Source organism: Leptodactylus fuscus, chromosome 6, assembly GCF_031893055.1.
Source record: "Leptodactylus fuscus isolate aLepFus1 chromosome 6, aLepFus1.hap2, whole genome shotgun sequence".
Lineage (NCBI taxonomy): Eukaryota > Metazoa > Chordata > Amphibia > Anura > Leptodactylidae > Leptodactylus > Leptodactylus fuscus.
Window position 1 is genome coordinate 20,364,531 of NC_134270.1, and position 17,278 is coordinate 20,381,808.

Here is a 17,278-nt window from a genome sequence, read left to right on the forward strand (position 1 = left end):
AATATCACCACTATCCTTAACACAAATCTGCAACTCAATCTCAACCATAACCTCAATCCTAACCTAAAACCAACTGAACGCTGAATCTTAACACAAACGTCAGGCTTAACCAGAACCCTAGCCTTAAGTCAAACCTCAACCACTAACTCAACCCTAACTTTATCTCTAAACTTATCCCTAACCTAAAATCTATCCTCCACCATAATCTATAATCCACCCACACGCTTACCTCAATCCTAACCTAAAACCAACTGTAACCTGCACCTTAACACAAGTGTCAGGCTTAACCAGAATCCTAACCTTAACTCAAACCTCAACCATAAACTCAACCCTAACTTTATCTCTAAACTTATCCCTAACCTAACACCTATCCTCCAACATAACTTAAAACTCATCCCCATATGTAACTTAAGCCTAACCCAAAACCCAACTTCAATCCTAAACTTAACCCCTACCCTTAACCCCAACACTAATTTTAAGTCCAATCTTAACTCCTAACCCCAACCTTAGCCATAACCTCATAACAAGGACTGGACATTTTACCTGTAGGGCAAGAGTTCTGATCACTTTGGAAGATCCCTATTTGTTAGAAGGTTTCCCCATAAACATGCTGGTCCCAGGATGTCTTGCTGCCAGGACCCCCAGGTATCAATTGTAACCTGTGAGGGGACAAGGCAGTGTCTCTGTAGGGCCCGGGCATTGAGCAGTTTACGTTAATATCAGCAGTTGAGCAGATGATATTCTAGTTCTGCCACATTCCCTTCAAATGAGCTGAGCTGAAATACTCAACACAACCTGTAGCCAGGTGTGGCGCTGTTTTTGGAAAAAAGCCAAGACACCCTAATCCTACATAACCCTTTAAACTCTAAACTTAATACTAACCTTACCCATATTCCAGGATCACCATCTCTAAAAGGTTGAAGCTATTATCTGTGAGATATTCCTAGGATGCACATCAGCTAATGGAGATGGCGGAGCCTGCGCCTTGTATTATAAGCTTCTGCCTCCAACATGAAAGGTCATATTTGCATTCCCAAGCTCACATTGTTCATTTGTACAGTACACAGATCATGATTCATTACCACGGGACGTAAAAATTCCAATAATCCTTTGTCAAGCCCGGTGACAGATAAGGTGAACCACGACGCGTCTCTGGTAATGAATGACTTGATTTTCACTCCTAAAAGCCCCCGATAACACTCGGCGGTAACCCCCTGTTCTTAGGAAGTTCCTTCTCTCGATGGCTAATTTCCCATAAAATTATAGCCTGCAGGTCGTAATTCATTCCAACAATGGTAATTAGTATCTCCATGTCTTCTGTGCCAGGGACGAGGAGACAATATTTATGTCTGATTCTTAATTATTGCCTCTTAATGATCATTAGAGGAAGACAGCGCCATCTATGGGGACTAATGGCCACCAATAACCGGCACGAGCCAAGAAAAAATCCTTATCTGTCTTGGTTGTGAATTACTAAACTGGTAGCTGGGTATGACTGGGTGAAGAGAGGAGGGTGCCAGTGCCACGTTCCTCCGACAGCTCATCTCCCCAAGGATCCGGCTGCTGAAAGATTGCCAAGGAAAGTCGGAAGGACCCCACATGCATTAGTTAGTCAGCAGTTTGGACCAAGAATTATCCAATCTTATCTAAACCATCAAATTTTGTAAGAAGGACCTGTTGTGTGTCTCCAGCTAATAAACCCATAATGTTCTCTAGTGTTCCTTAGCTCCAACCATAAGAGAAGTCGTGACTTAAACAAAGAATAAGACCCTTCAATCTGTTCTACACCCACCAATCCTTTCTTAAAATTTATCTAGTTTGCTGGAAACTTCCTTCAAGATTATGATATTGACATTGTAGATCAATTTTGGTCTTCTCAACCTCATGAGGGCAGAGTTTGGTAGGAAAGTTAAGACAACGATTAAGCTTAGGTTTTTTGTGATGAAGCTAGCCTTAGAGGGGTGATGGAGATGTGTTCTTGGAAGGACGTCTTGAGGTCACCATAATGTTCATTGGGACTTCTGTATCCTGATGGCCTTGGTGAGGTAGAGGTCATAGTCCTAGGTCTACTCATGAGATTACATTGTATTCTGGTGAACTTGATCTTCTTGGGTTTTCATTGGCGATCTCAACCTTTTCAACAATCTCTAAGACCTTCTAAATATTTCGAGAGATCAAAGCAATTTTGGTAAATCACATAACTTGCCGGATCTTTGCCCCGTGCGAACAAAACCAGAAAGCGCAAAAAATTATAACGTTAGCTGTGGTTCCTTATACTTAAGTCAATGTTTAAGACTGGATTGAGTTACCGGGTAGCCATGGAGTTTTCTTCCTTTTTGAGGGATGACAAAATCTATAAAAGCAATCGAGTTAGAACCTTCTTTCTCCTACTGAGTGACCAGGTTACCATTTCACACCTGAGGTTTGTGGTGGCAAAGGAAGATACAGAGAACATCAACTCAACACATGTAGACTCAACAACAGGCCCACAAGTTAGACCAATACCATGTAGGGATGATTGACCTTCACAACATCCACCCATCATCAACATCCTCATCCAGAAATAAGATGTTGTATTTATAGCCGACATTCTATTTTCTTTTAGGTGACCATCAGCAAAATTATAATCACCTCGTGCTCAATAATGCCTCCCAGACACCCACCAACGGTAAGACGTTTTCCAGGTTTGAGGAACTCTTATCTATATAGCCAACCCACTGAAACTTACTGGCCAACCTTGATGGTCCTAAGTATCCAAATAGGGTAGGAAAGGTCCTAACTACATCCAAGACCTTATAACTCGAGGACCCTGGCAACATGGTGGCAAGTAGGGGGCACCACGCAAGGATGACATAGGTTTGGAGAAGCCAGACCACAAGTGAGGGTGCTATTCCTTGATGTTATGTAATATTGTCTGATTTTAGATTGTAAGCTCATATGGGCAGGACTCTCACATCTTGTATGTAGTATATACTGTTTGTATCTGTCCTTTATTGTATTCCACATTGTTTTAATGTACAACACGTGTCTGTGGTAAATGTGTTACCTGTAACTGTCTGACCATATCTGGTTCTACTTTCAAGGTCTCCCCCCTAGCTTCAGTGCGATTCCGACTAAGTACTCATTTAGTTCCATACGTAGTACCAGGCACCATGATAATACAATGGACAGGTCAACCTGATCTTAAAGGGGATTGTTTTTAGCAAGTTAACGTTAAAGATACCCCCATTTTATTACAATGGCTTCATGGTCACTCAGACTTTGTCAGCTTGGGTATGTTATAAAATTTTATGGCCCCAGTTTGGTAAGGCTGGGAAGATTGCCGAGCGCTCTAGTGGAACTGGTCTTATTGGGTATACTACGTGACTGATGAATTCAGAGATTTGGTCTGGTTCACTAGACAAGGTGGTCTGGCATACAAGGGTAGATGGCCATGGTAGAATGAATGAGTGATGGTCATGGTTGTGTACAAAGGTACAACAAAACATATCTGATTCGATTTGCCATACCTATGCTTGGTATGACAATGACACGACTGGTTATAATCTCACAACCAGGTGGACTTTCAAAGAACTTGGCTGAAAATCGTTCACTTTCCAATACATGGGGAGCCCCAACCAAATTGTAAGGGGATAGGGCACAAGAATCCCAACCCTTGGGCAATTGTCACCAGTGGCCACCAGTCTTGTTGCCTGGTTATCTTCTACTATGCCAAAGAAACAAATCAAAGACTGGATTGTAAACAGTCTACAATACCCAATATGGATGTAAAACATCAAAGGAGGTTCTGTAGCACCCCTGCCCACCAACGTTGACCTCAGTCAGTTTAGTAGATGACTGATGGCGGAAGCTACCTTGAAAGGTCACTGTCTTCTCAACAAACTTTGCAAAAAGCAATAGTACAGACTAGAGATGAGCGAGTAGTACTCGATCCAGTAGGTATTCGATCAAATATTACGGTATTCGATATACTCGTACTCGATCGAGTACCACTCACTATTCGAATGTAAAAGTTCGATGCAGAACCAGCATTGATTGGCCATATGCTATACAGTCGGCCAATCAACGCTGGTTCTTCTCCTACCTTTAGAAGTCTTCTCCGTGCAGCTTCCCCGCAGCGTCTTCCGGCTCTTCATTCACTCTGCCAGGCATCGGGCCTGGGCAGAGCCGACTGCACATGTCCGCTTGTAGTGCGGACTTCCCGTGCAGCTTGTAGTGCGGGCATGCACAGTCGGCTCTGCCAAGGCCCGATGCCTGGCAGAGTGAATGAAGAGCCGGAAGACGCCGCGGAGACGCTGCAAGGAGAAGACTTCTCGGAGGATCCAGCCCGACCCTCACTCGTGGACTTGGTAAGTATAATTTGATCGAACGTTGCCTACCCCTGAAACGAGCATTTTCCCCCCCATAGACTATAATGGGGTTCGATATTCGATTCGAGTAGTTGAATATTGAGGGGCTACTCGAAACGAATATCGAACCTCGGACATTTTACTGTTCACTCATCTCTAGTACAGACTAACATAATAGTATCTGTATTATACCGTATATACTCGAGAATAAGCTGACCCAAATATAAACCGAGGCCCCTAATTTTACCACAAAAAAACTTGGAAAACTTATTGACTCGAGTATAAGCCTCCCCTTTCCCTATAATGACTTTTCACTCTGAAATATCTTTCAAATCTGTCTTGGTCTCCCAAGATGTACTGCCTGGTCACTGAAGTGTCAACTTATAGTTTACTATAGAAGCCCGTGGGGAGGAGAGGGAGAGAAGGGGCAAATAGGAGAGAAGAGACAGAGCTGCAGGAGCAAATAGAAAATGTTATATCTTAGCCAAAGTGCTATAGTCACATCAGTCCTGATTAGCATCCTACATGGTGATGCTTCTCAGTGAATGCCGCAAAGTTACAAAATTTTCCCAATCTCCTGGGTTTTTTTTTCGTATACTGTCTATTAAGAGACAATGTGAAGCCTGTAGCTCAGGGAGAACTGAGACTTCAGAGGGGAAAACTGCTAAAACTGCAGAATCACATCAGATGGCCATATTTAGTGCAGCCACATGGCACATGCTCCTGAAATATCATCCGAAAAGTCAGGGACCCAAATTGGGTTTTGAGGGTTTTGATGGCCTAGGAGTCTGACACCCCACTGATCAGAGGTTTAGACGGGCTGTGGTGCTTAGGTAAGCGCCATGTCTTCTTCATTGTTTCAGGTGAATGGGACCCAGTCGCTTTCACTTAGTACTGGGGGAGAGTTTAGCATGGGAGACGTAAGATTCTGGCTCAGTCCCTGGCACTCCTGGAGACGTCGATCTGTAGTTCAGTGAGTGACAGTGACCTGAGGTCTGCCGACATCCCAGCCAACTGCACAACATACATCTCCCGCTGCTGAGTTTGCTCTTGAAACATGTAAATGAAGCTTAAAGTCTCCAAAGTGTTCAGATGTGTGACTGCTGGCGAAAACGAACAGACGCTCTGTTATCTGAATTATATTCATGTATCAAGTGACAAACAGTAGGAAGCACCCGGGAGGGATTGGGGTTATATTATAAGGCCAGAGGAGGTGATACTGGGGAATATCAAACTTGTCATCATCATGTATGCAAAAGCTTAACTTATACCAGCTGTACGTATACAATATGCCAGACTATGCCCAGGCTATAGCAGCATGGTATATACAAGATGTAGAACTTATACCAGCTGTACATATATAATTATATACAGTATATACCCAGGTTATACCAGCATGGTCCATATTACTATATACAAGATGTATAATGTATACCAGCTGTACATATATAATTATATACAGGAGATACCCAGGTTATACCAGCATGGTCCATATCACTATATACAAGATGTATAACTTATACCAGCTGTACATATATAATTATATACAGGAGATACCCAGGTTATACCAGCATGGTCCGTATCACTATATACAAGATGTATAACTATATACCAGCTGTACATATATAATTATATACAGTATATACCCAGGTTATACCAGCATGGTCCATAACACTATATACTCTATGTATAACTATATATCAGCTGTACATATGTAATTATATACAGGAGATACCCAGGTTATACCAGCATGGTTCATATCACTATGTACAAGATGTATAACTATATACCAGCTGTACATATATAATTATATACAGGAGATACCCAGGTTATACCAGCATGGTTCATATCACTATGTACAAGATGTATAACTATATACCAGCTGTACATATATAATTATATACAGGAGATACCCAGGTTATACCAGCATGGTTCATATCACTATATACAAGATGTATAACTATATACCAGCTGTACATATATAATTATATACAGGAGATAGCCAGGTTATACCAGCATGGTCCGTATCACTATATACAAGTAGCTGTATATAGTGTATAGTAATAGTATACAGTAATAGTCTATGGTCTATAGTAATAGTAGACCGGCTCAGCCTATGTTATGGCTGGACACGGCTCTTATTCTTACTTATCCCATATTTCTTTTGTTTCTAACAGAAAAGCCGCGTGTGAACAACATCCTGACCTCTGCGACTGAGCCGTATGACCTGTCCTTCTCCAGATCCTTCCAGAACCTCTCCCACCTCCCTCCGTCCTATGAATCAGCCGTCAAGACCAATCCAAGTAAATATTCCTCTCTGAAGAAATTAAGTAGGTGTCGTTCATTTCATTTCATGTTCGTTGCCTTGGGCAGATATTCAGTGTAAATGGCCAGCTGGGCCGGTGACTCTCTCCAGTACATGACGCTCCTCGGTCTCTGTTACATGTACAAGATCTTTGTGTGACCTTTATAGACTTGGCACCGACTGGTGCTTATATCTCCTCTGTATAGATCAACCCAAACTTTCCAACCCGACCCCTTCCCCCCACCCGTCCAGTCGGCACAATGGAGATTATTCTCCTTTCACTGTATCATTGTTTCTATCGGCCAACCTCATCAATGTCTATAGGGTTGTGCCAACTCTACCCCAACATGTTCCATATTTTTTTGGGTCTTCCTTCATCCCTTTTGCCGCTCCTTCACCTCTTTCTCCTATCCCACCCCTTTTTGTCACCCCTGCCTGTTTTTAAAACCAAAGATCAAAGATGAAAGCCGAATGGTGACCCGCTTGTTTCATCCACCGGTACACACATGCAGCCGGATGCACCGTCCTCCCGTCTTCTGTCATCCTTGCCCATTTTTGTTTCGGAAAAACAGGCACAGATGACAACAGAGGGGAAATGGGCGAACACCTCAGGAGCCTGGCCACTTTACGCAGCGGCTATTATCCATCCTAAAACTCACTATGTGGCAAGGGGGACGGCCTTTGTAGGCAGCGGTCTTATAGGCTGCCCATGGTCTTGTGGGAATTCTGGGAAAGAATATGCAAATACTGACTCATTGAAAAGGAAAACTGTTCCTCTAGCACCACCTCTAGGAAGGTAATTCACTATAGATTAGTACCTGACGTTCTAGAAGCCTGGTGACATGGCCTGGGATTAAAGACACATCAGAATATCTCCTCCAAATAGAAGAGAACCCCGCAGACAGCTGTGTCAGGGATATTGCTCCTCAGTAGTCTAAAACAGGGCGCTGGTTGGCTGGACGAGAAGCCATAGATGTGGGTTAGGAGGAGTATTCTGTTTTTGCAGGACTCAAAAACATGGTTGCTTCCTTCTTCTTGGGAAGTGACCTCCTGCTCGTTGGTCACATGGTAACGTTACAATTCTATCCTATTAAAATGAATGAGACTGAGCTGCAGCATGGCCATGTGACCAATGGATAACTGTTCCTGTAACCAGTGCCTGGTTCTCAAGAAGCCTAGTAACATGACCTGGGATTGAAGCCAAACCTGAATGTGTCCTCCTGGAGATATGGAAGAGAAACCCATCTGCTAACAGCTGTTTCGGGGTTATTGCTTCTCGTCAGTGCAAAGCACAGTACTACATTGGTGAGCGCCACAGACGTGGGTATGTAGGGGGTACTATGCCCTCTTACATGGGTTGTTCAAGACCCAGGTACAATGGATACTATGCACAGAATAGTTCACCAGCATCAGATTGGCAGGAGATGTATACTGTAATGGTGGTGCCAGGGACTGAAGCAGCTGATCGGTGCAGGTCCCGGGCCCCCACCCGTCTGATACTGATTTTCTACCCTTTGGTATAGGGCCATATTATCCATTATGCGTGGGACTCCGTATCCCTTTAAGTAGACTGCAGTTTCAGGTCACATTTTCAGACGTGCAGAGTCTGTGGCATGGTAATAGATTTGCAAAACATAAACAGGGAGCAGCTTTTCCCGAGGACGGGGGCGGAAGGGTGCAGATTTGCTAGAACAATGCAAATGAATATTCCCGACTTCTTAAAATGTATTCCTGGATTTGCAGAATTTTTTAGCCGATCATGAAAATTAATTGCTTCTCACTGTCACTTCAGAGATTTTACGGTGCCCCCTCCGTCGAGCCAGGCAGACGAGAAAGCCATAATTTACCGTGCAACCGGTTTAGCAAAAAAAAACAAATTGCTCATTTTATGGTGACACACCCGATGTGCGGAGAACACAGGACTGTTCTGGAACAGCAGAATTCATCACTGTCAGCGTGAGGGCTGAAGGCTTCCTCTGCATATGGATGAATGAATAGACTAGACCACTCAATTTCCATGACGACTATTAAGTCTGGCATTAGGGAAGGGGCCGGAGTAGTCGTCTGACTCACCCGCCAAGGATATCTTAAATACACCGCCTAATTTCTTCTGCATATAAAGCCATATTTGCTTCAGAAAGACAAAAAAGGAAATTATTAAGCGTCGCGGGAGCCTCAGGAGCGTCGAATATTTATTAACTTTTATCTCGTATGGACGAGAACATAAATCACTCGGTGGCAGATCCGGGGATGGCAAAAAGGGGCAAGGCCGGGGTTAATACAACAGGCTTTCAATTAAAGGGCCCGTCCCAGGCAGGCAGCCAAGGCAGCCATTTTATTCTATTATTCATGACATTGGCTTAGCCGGGGACAGGAGTCTATGATCCCCATGCCCCATATGACGAGACCTATAACAGACAAGTGATACTTTGGGGTCCCCTATAGATTATATACACCGCTCCTACGTTCTGATATACCTTGTGTTTCACGTCTCCAGCATTTTTAACATCTATGTTCTGAGATGAAGATTTGTTACAGTGGATTTGCCCCCAAAATACAAGGCGCCTGCCATAATGACAGCTCCGACAGCAAGAAGAGGGCTAGAAACTGGAGACCAAAACACAAGATGTATCCGAAAGGTGTAGAACATTTCATCATATAGATGTATAACCTTACTTAGCTATAAGGTAGGACTTATATAGGGTCTGCCCTACACAATGTGTATCCGCTCAGGCTTAGATAGATATGAGATGTATGATTCTGCAGATAGATAGATGGATGGATGGATGGATGGATGGATGGATGGATGGATAGATAGATAGATAGATAGATAGATAGATAGATAGATAGATAGATAGATAGATAGATAGATAGATAGATAGATAGATAGGAGATAGATAGATAGATAGATAGATAGATAGATAGATAGATAGATAGATAGAGTGTTGGCCAAAAGTATTGGCCCCCCTGCAATTCTGTCAGATAATACTCGTTGTCTTCCAGATAATGATCACAAGCACAAACTCTTTGGTAATATCTTCATTTATTTTACTTGCAATGAAAAAAAGTCAAATCATTGATCATTTTACACAAAACTCCAAAAATGGTGCGGACAGAAGTGTTGGCCCCTTCAGCCTAATACTTGGTAGCACAACCTTTAGACACAATAACTGCGCACAACCGCTTCCGGTAACCAGCAATGAGTTTCTTACAAGGCTCTGCTGCCATCAGGAGATCTCTACCCCTCCCCCACAGGTGTTCTATGGGATTCAGGGCTGGACTCATTGCTGCCACTTTACAAGTCTCCAGGGCTTTCTCTCACCACCATTTTCTAGTGCTGACCTGAAGTGTGTTTTGGGTCATTGTCCTGCTGGAAGAGCCCTGACCTCTGAGGAGACCCAGCTTTCTCACACTGGGCCCTACATTATGCTGCACAATGTGTTGGTCGTCTTCAGACTTCATAATGCCATGCACACGGTCAAGCAGTCCAGTGCCAGAGGCAGCAAAGCAACCCCAAAACATCAGGGACCTCCGCCATGTCTGACTGTAGGGGGCGTCTTCTTTTCTTTGAAGGCCTCTTTTTTTCCCTGTAAACTCTATGTTGATGCCTTTTCCTACTTTTGTCTCCTCTGACCAGAGAACATTCTTCCAAAACGGTTTTGGCTTTCTCAGGTAAGTTTTGGCAAACTCCAGCCTGGCTTATGTCTCTGGGTAAGAAGTGGGGTCTTCCTGGGTCTCCTACCATACAGTCCCTTCTCATTCAGACGCTGACGGATAGTACGGGGTGACACTGTTGTACCCTCGGACTGCAGGGCAGCTTGAACTTGTTTGGATGTTAGTCGAGGTTCTTTATCCACCATCCGCGCAATCTTGCTTTGCAATCTCTCGTCAATTTTTCTTTTGCGTCCACATCTAGGGAGGTTAGCCACAGTGCCATGGGCTTTACACTTCTTCATGACACTGCTCACGGTAGACACAGGAACATTCAGGTCTTTGGAGATGGACTTGTAGCCTTGAGATTGCTCAGGCTTCCTCACAATTTTGCTTCTCAAGTCCTCAGACAGTTCTTTGGTCTTCTTTCTTTTCTCCATGCTCAATGTGGTCACACAAGGACACAGGACAGAGGTTGAGTCAACTCTAATCCATTTCAACTGGCTGCAAGTGTGATTTAGTTATTGCCACCACCTGTTAGGTGCCTCAGGTAAGTAACAGGTGCTGTTAATTACACAAATTAGAGAAACATCACATGATTTTTCAAACAGTGCCAATACTTTTGTCCACTCCCTTTTTTATGTTTGGTGTGGAATTATATCCAATTGACTTTTTGACAATTCTTTTTGTGGTTTTTCCATTGAAGACAAATTAAATGAAGATAATAATACCAAAGAATTTGTGCTTGTAATCATTTTCTGGAAGAACATGAGTATTATCTGACAGAATTGCAGGGGTGCCAATACTTTTGGCCAATACTGTAGATAGGTAGACAGACAGACAGATAGATAGATAGATAGATAGATAGATAGATAGATAGATAGATAGATAGATAGATTCTGTCAGCCTAGCTCTTGTGGTGACGTCACATCCTAGGATCAGTATAATATAATTCCGGCACTAGTAGTGAATGGATATTTTCCTACGTTTCCTTTGATGTTAATTTTATGTTATTTGCCTTTTTTCTGCTCTTTGTGGGATACGGAATCATCGAGCTGGAAAATATTACTAAATTCAGTAAACAACAGCTTGATGTCTTTGAATCTCAAATGTAGCGAAGACAATTCTCAACCTTTCAGCGGGTGTGGGAGGAAGTTGGCAGGAGGACCCCGGAGTGTACCCTCTCAGGTGCTGCTGCTAGAACACTCTAAAAATAACGTCTTTCCCTTGTCAACTTCATCCAAACAATTGTTCCTTCTCTGCGGTTCAGATCTTACAGCGAGAACAAAGGATCCCTGCGTCTCCCTCTAGTGCTCTCTGTAGCAGCCATGTTTGTGTCATCTCTGTAACCTAAAGAAGATGTACAAGAAGTCTGGATGAAAGACCCCTAGTGTGGGCGACATGTCATATACCCGGGAAGAAGGGAACAGAGATGAAAGTTACAGGACTGCTGTGATAACATCTTGTATACCCAAGACGGCAACCTCTGACTCTGCATATAGATAGATAGATAGATAGATAGATAGATAGATAGATAGATAGATAGGTATTTATTTGGTAATTTGCTTCTTTTGGTCTTCAGGTCCTGCTGCTTCTTGTGTTATCATAGGAGACAATTAGAAGTCTCATCTTTCACAGATAAGACGTCTGGAAGTTTCTACTAAAGTTTCCGCACAATTACAGGCAGCGCAGATTTTTTTCCTCCTCTTTCTCGTTCCTTTGTCAGACACATTTATGGTGTAAATCGCTGCCACTATTCTCAGTAACTCGGTGAAACCTTCCTAATGAGGATCTGATTTCCCCGTGAGTTCACAGTTCTGTTCTACAGCTCATAAAATGAACATCTCCTTGGAAGTGGCGATGGTGGCGGTGGAGGAGCTTTATTTCTGTCTCTGCATTTATCTGTCCATCTGTCTATGTCTCTGTACACACAGGGGTTGTCAGTACTATATGTGATGTGTGATAATTGGGGGCCTAGGACTATTGAGCTATATGGACATATGTTTAGTTTCTGTTCTCTGACACTTGATATGTTGCCCCCATATGTTTATAATGTTGTGCCGCTAAGCGTGGGTGGGACTTGAGTGTGACTGACAGCCGAGCTCTCACTATGGTTATTTATATGCCATAGTCCTGATTGGATATTTTTGGATAGATGGCGCACACACCATCCTGATCTACCCCACCACCTAGCCATAGTCTTCTAGAACGTTCTCTCGCTGGCGCCTCTTACATGTCCTTTACTCCTCGGTATATTTTTTCAGTTTTCCGCTAATGTGATGTCTAATTTTAGCATCCAGGTTACTTCTTGCCATTTCTGTCTACATTACGGTGTGAAAAACACATCTCAGCGTCTCATTGTTTCCAAGACCAAAGATGTGAGGAGCTAAAATCAGGGGGTGCCAAAGAATTGTCTTCTAAACGTCTTCATTTCTTCTCGTTACAGCTGACAAAGAAGCCGATGAATATTACATGAGAAGACGGCATCTTCCAGACTTGGCCGCTAGAGGGACGCTTCCCCTCAACGTCATCAAAATGACTCAAGATCAGTCAAACTATCGAGAGAGGCCAAGAAGACCCGTGCGCGCCATGTCTCAGGACCGAGTCTTGTCTCCAGATAAGAACATGCCAGAAGAAGGGTACGGGATGCCATATGATCGAATCCTGTCAGACGAGCAACTTCTATCGGCCGAACGGCTACACTCCCAAGATCCTCTTCTGTCACCAGACAAGGCCATGACCCTCAAGAGGTCTGACTTTCAAGAAAAGTCCATGTCAAGAGCCATTTCCCAAACAGATGTCTTTGTTTCCACGCCCGTGTTGGATCGTTACCGGATGACAAAGATGCACTCTCATCCTAGTGCCTCAAATAACTTATATAATACGTTGGGTGTCAACCAAACTGCTGCCAAACGCCAAGCCTTTGCTTCACGAAGGCACAACACAGTCGAACAACTGCATTATATCCCCGGACACCACCAACAGTACCGCACAGCTAGCAAAACAGAAGTGACTGTTTGATTTCCATAATGTGATCTGTAGATAATCGTTACAGACTGAAGCAGTCCCAGGATACCACACTACAGTGGCCTTGTGGGCCAAGAAGACCTCTGATTTTATGTCACATCGGTCAACCTCATGCCCATTACCCATTTTTGTCTGTGTTAGGAGTGGTCACATGCTGAAGAAACTGGATCCAAAAGATAGGGGCGTTGAGGAAGTTTTCTAAGGGCTTACCTATGGTTACATGCTTTGGTTCATCAATGGGTCCATCAAAAAGAGAATTTTTTGGGGGGCGGGCCGTCAGGGGAAAAGTTGGTCCACAATGAGAATACGTATACGGACTGCTGGACAGAGCTCTACGGCTGTAGGACCGATGTGGCCAATCATTAATTACCTATGTAGCATGTAGTCAACACCTCGACGCCTCACATCCGTCACCAGTCTACCCAGTATGTCACCAACATTGCTCTCAGTGGTGAGGTTGTGAAAGTCTACTAGTGTGGTGAAGACGAGTTTATCTGGAAGATGGGTCATCTTTAATGGAATATTTATTAGTGCCTATAAATCGTCTGCTCTCTTAATGTAGGAACTAGTGGGGGTGCGTCTGAACAAGCACAAAACTAGAGCCCATCGTCCATCCATCCATCCAGTTTTTATCTTACCCCGCTTTGTAAATAGATGTGGTAGGTAGATCGGGATGGGATTTCTTCTAGACAATAATCAGATGATGTCACGAGTCTGTACAATACTCAACATGGATATTTTGTAACAAATTACTCTTGACCTCATATGCCTTCCATCCTAACCGAACGTCTACGAAACTCATGTAACATAGTCGACCGGTCAAGACATTTTTCAACAAAAAAAGAGATAGAACTTTTTGTGAGAGTTGTAATAATCGGGTGCCATTTGACTCATCACTAACCAATGGTTTAGACCACTAGGCCGTCATCTCGGAAATTAACCTTGACCATTTTTAATAGGGAGATTAACGAGTCATTAAGTGGCCGTATGTAGAGTATTCATGTTGTAAAGAATTAAAATAAAATAAAAAACACTTGTATCGAAAAAAAAACACAAAAAATCTACAAAAACAGTGGGATCAAACACTCATTAAAAGTGTATTTATCCTGTCATCACCATCTTCTCTTACTATATTAGCCGTGTGAACAACCTAAGCTTACGGGAAAGAGGTCATTCTACACCTCTGTAGATTTTAATAAATAAGTGACCCCCATCCTAACATAACTTGTGCCATATATTTCTAAAAGTAAGTCTCATTTACAGTTTTTCTATGTTTTTTAAAAATAAAAAATAAAAAAATATTTAACCTTTAGGTATTACAGTAATACCACATGCACACCCCAGGCTTGTTACATTTTTACAAATATATATATTAAATATAAATATTCAGTGTAACTAAAAATTTCTCAGCTGTCATCTCGCCGTTTCACGTCCATACCCATTTTCTAGTGATACGTGGTCTACATTGTTTTATAGACATATACGGTATTACATTTTGTAAACAAAACTGTATAAAAAAAAAAAAAGAAAAAAAATTCCCATCTGTGCTTTGCAATCATGCAGAAATTCAAGCAACGCCTACAGGCTGCCGGAGGTATTACAGTCTGTATAAATAAATCAAATTAGAAGTTAAAGGGATCCTATCGTACAAATACATTTTTTTTTTCTTAGCCTTATGAAAGGCTACTCTACTCTTACCTTTCGTTTTCTTCTCTGTGCCACCGTTCCGTAGGAATTACGGTTCTTGCCGGTATGTAAATGAGTTCTATTGCAGCACTGGGGGCGGGCTCCAGCACTCAAACAGCACTGGGGCCGTCACCAATGCTGCGAGAGAACTCTCTCCAGTGCCGCCTCCAGCTTCAGCCTCTTCTTCCGGCGCAGGTTTCAGACTTCTAGGTCTTGGGCAGAGCAGACTGCGCATTCCCACAGGCCACAAGAAAATGGCCACTTACAATACTGTGTAAGCGGCCATTTTCTCTTGGCCTGTGGGCATGCGCAGTCTGCTCTGCCCGAGCCCTAGAAGTCTGAAACCTGCGCCGGAAGAAGACTTGTGAAGAGGGCGTTCCTGAAGAAGATGGAGGCGGCGCTGGAGAGAGTTCTCTGGCAGCATTGGTGACGCCCCCAGTGCTGTGACAGAACTCATTTACATACCAACAAGAACCGGGATTCCTATGGAACGGCAGCCCGGAGAAGACAATGAAAGGTAGGAGAAGAATAGCCTTTCTTAAGGCTATTCTGATGCGTTACTAAGAAAAAAATTTACTTGTACTATAGGATCCCTTTAAGAAAGCTTTGTTCATTTGAAAAAAAAAATTCTGCAATATTTCGATTTAATTTGCGGAAAAACCATATAAAAATTCTATCAGTAAAAGGTTCTTGTTATAGGAAAGGAATCTGAAAATACTGTTAATATAGAGGATGGCAAAAATGCACAAATAAGTGTCTTAGGTTATAAATAAATTCTTGGTTGGTTGAGTTAAATAAATAATAAAAATAAAAAATCTCGGTTGATTTAGCCCTTAGAATAGTGAATTTTTCCCGTGTTTAACAAATGGAATATTTTTGTAAGTGCGCTCTCGTCTTTTGAGACAGGGTTTACATTTTAACGTGATGTGATTGTAAAAAAGATTTAAAAAATATATATATAAAAATTAAAAAAAAACTTTGCTTTATAAAAAAATATATATTTAATTATGGATTTCACCCATTTCTCATTAAAAAAAACCCGCAAAAAAGGCGAAAGTACAATAAAAGTATATTTAAAAAAAATCCAAAAAGTTCCCCTAACGAATTTCCATTGGCAACGCATAGAGTTTAGTTTTTTTGGGTCATTCCATCAAAAACCAGCAATAAAATAATTTTTGTAATTTTTCGTGAGTGTATAATAATGATACTTTTTCCGTTCTAGTGAATTTGGGCAATTCTAGGATTCCTTTTCATACGCCGCGGCGGCTGTGACGCATCTACAAGAGATAAATCTTCTATTCTGCCTTCTTTCAGGCTAGTTTTAGATGAAAAACAAAACAAAATTGCCTATAGATTTTTTTTTGGCGTTCGATATGCGTTGTCTGATGTTCTGCTTGTCATATATTACACTGGCATCTTAATTTCATGGTATACTAAACTTCAGACATAAAATGTACATTAGAGGAAGCGAAATGTTTTTGTAAGGTGTGTAATAAATTATGTATGAAATAATAAAAAAAAAAAAAGTAAAATGTTTTTAACCCTGGAGAGTTTGTCGGCTTGTGAAAAGCTGTGGGAATGAAGGCGATGGTATACTGTTGACATCGTACTTTGAAATAAAGGATATTTACCCTTTGACATTTTGATGGCCACATTGTATCATTGGTAAAAAAAAAAATTTTGTTTCAAAAAGTTAACCTTTTTGGGTAAAATTTTAGTGATGTTTATCTATAAAGTAACATCCATTACCACATGCAGAGGGACCAAGTAGAGGCGGCGCTATAGAGTTCTCTGGCAGCACTGGGGACGCCCCCAGTGCTGTTTGGGCGCTGGGGCCCGCCCCCAGTGCTGCGACAGAACTAATTTACATAAAAAAACAAACTGGGATTTAAGGCGAACAGTGGCCTGGAGAAGACAACGAAAGGTAGGAGAAGAATAGCCTTTCTTAAGTCTATTCCAACGGGTTAATGATAAAAAAAAAGTGAGAATGATAGAATCCCTTTAACATGACCAAAAGTTGCACTTGCGTTGCGCCACCAGTGAGTTCTTCCCCCAGGGTCTATAAACTTGTAGACTTAATTCAAGATGTGTCTTATGTGTAACGTGATAACAAGAACAATAAAAAGAAAACTGAGCGCCTGTTGAAGGGTTCTGGTGTGGACCCAATGGTAACAGTTGCAGTTCCTACCCGGACACCTGCCAAGAAGGGCGGTGAAAACAGAAAATGAGGTGCAAAAAAAAAAAACTGGAAATTGTATAG

The 17,278-nt window shown here is 42.3% G+C and overlaps 1 protein-coding gene across 11 annotated transcripts in view; it reads left to right on the forward strand.

Annotated features, from left to right (window-relative positions):
* SHISA6 (shisa family member 6) overlaps positions 1–14,308 on the forward strand; it is a 171,984-nt gene extending 157,676 nt beyond the window's left edge. For 6 of the 11 annotated variants that reach the window (XM_075279445.1, XM_075279450.1, XM_075279446.1 and 3 more), the window contains 3 exons: positions 2,606–2,668; positions 6,527–6,679; positions 12,752–14,308. In XM_075279445.1, the coding sequence (XP_075135546.1) occupies positions 2,606–2,668; positions 6,527–6,679; positions 12,752–13,326 (791 nt within the window). In that variant the 3' untranslated portion in view covers positions 13,327–14,308. The remainder of the gene's footprint in view (positions 1–2,605; positions 2,669–6,526; positions 6,680–12,751) is intronic. The other 5 variants (XM_075279452.1, XM_075279455.1, XM_075279456.1 and 2 more) reach the window with 2 other exon arrangements.
* Positions 14,309–17,278: the final 2,970 nt, after the last annotated feature.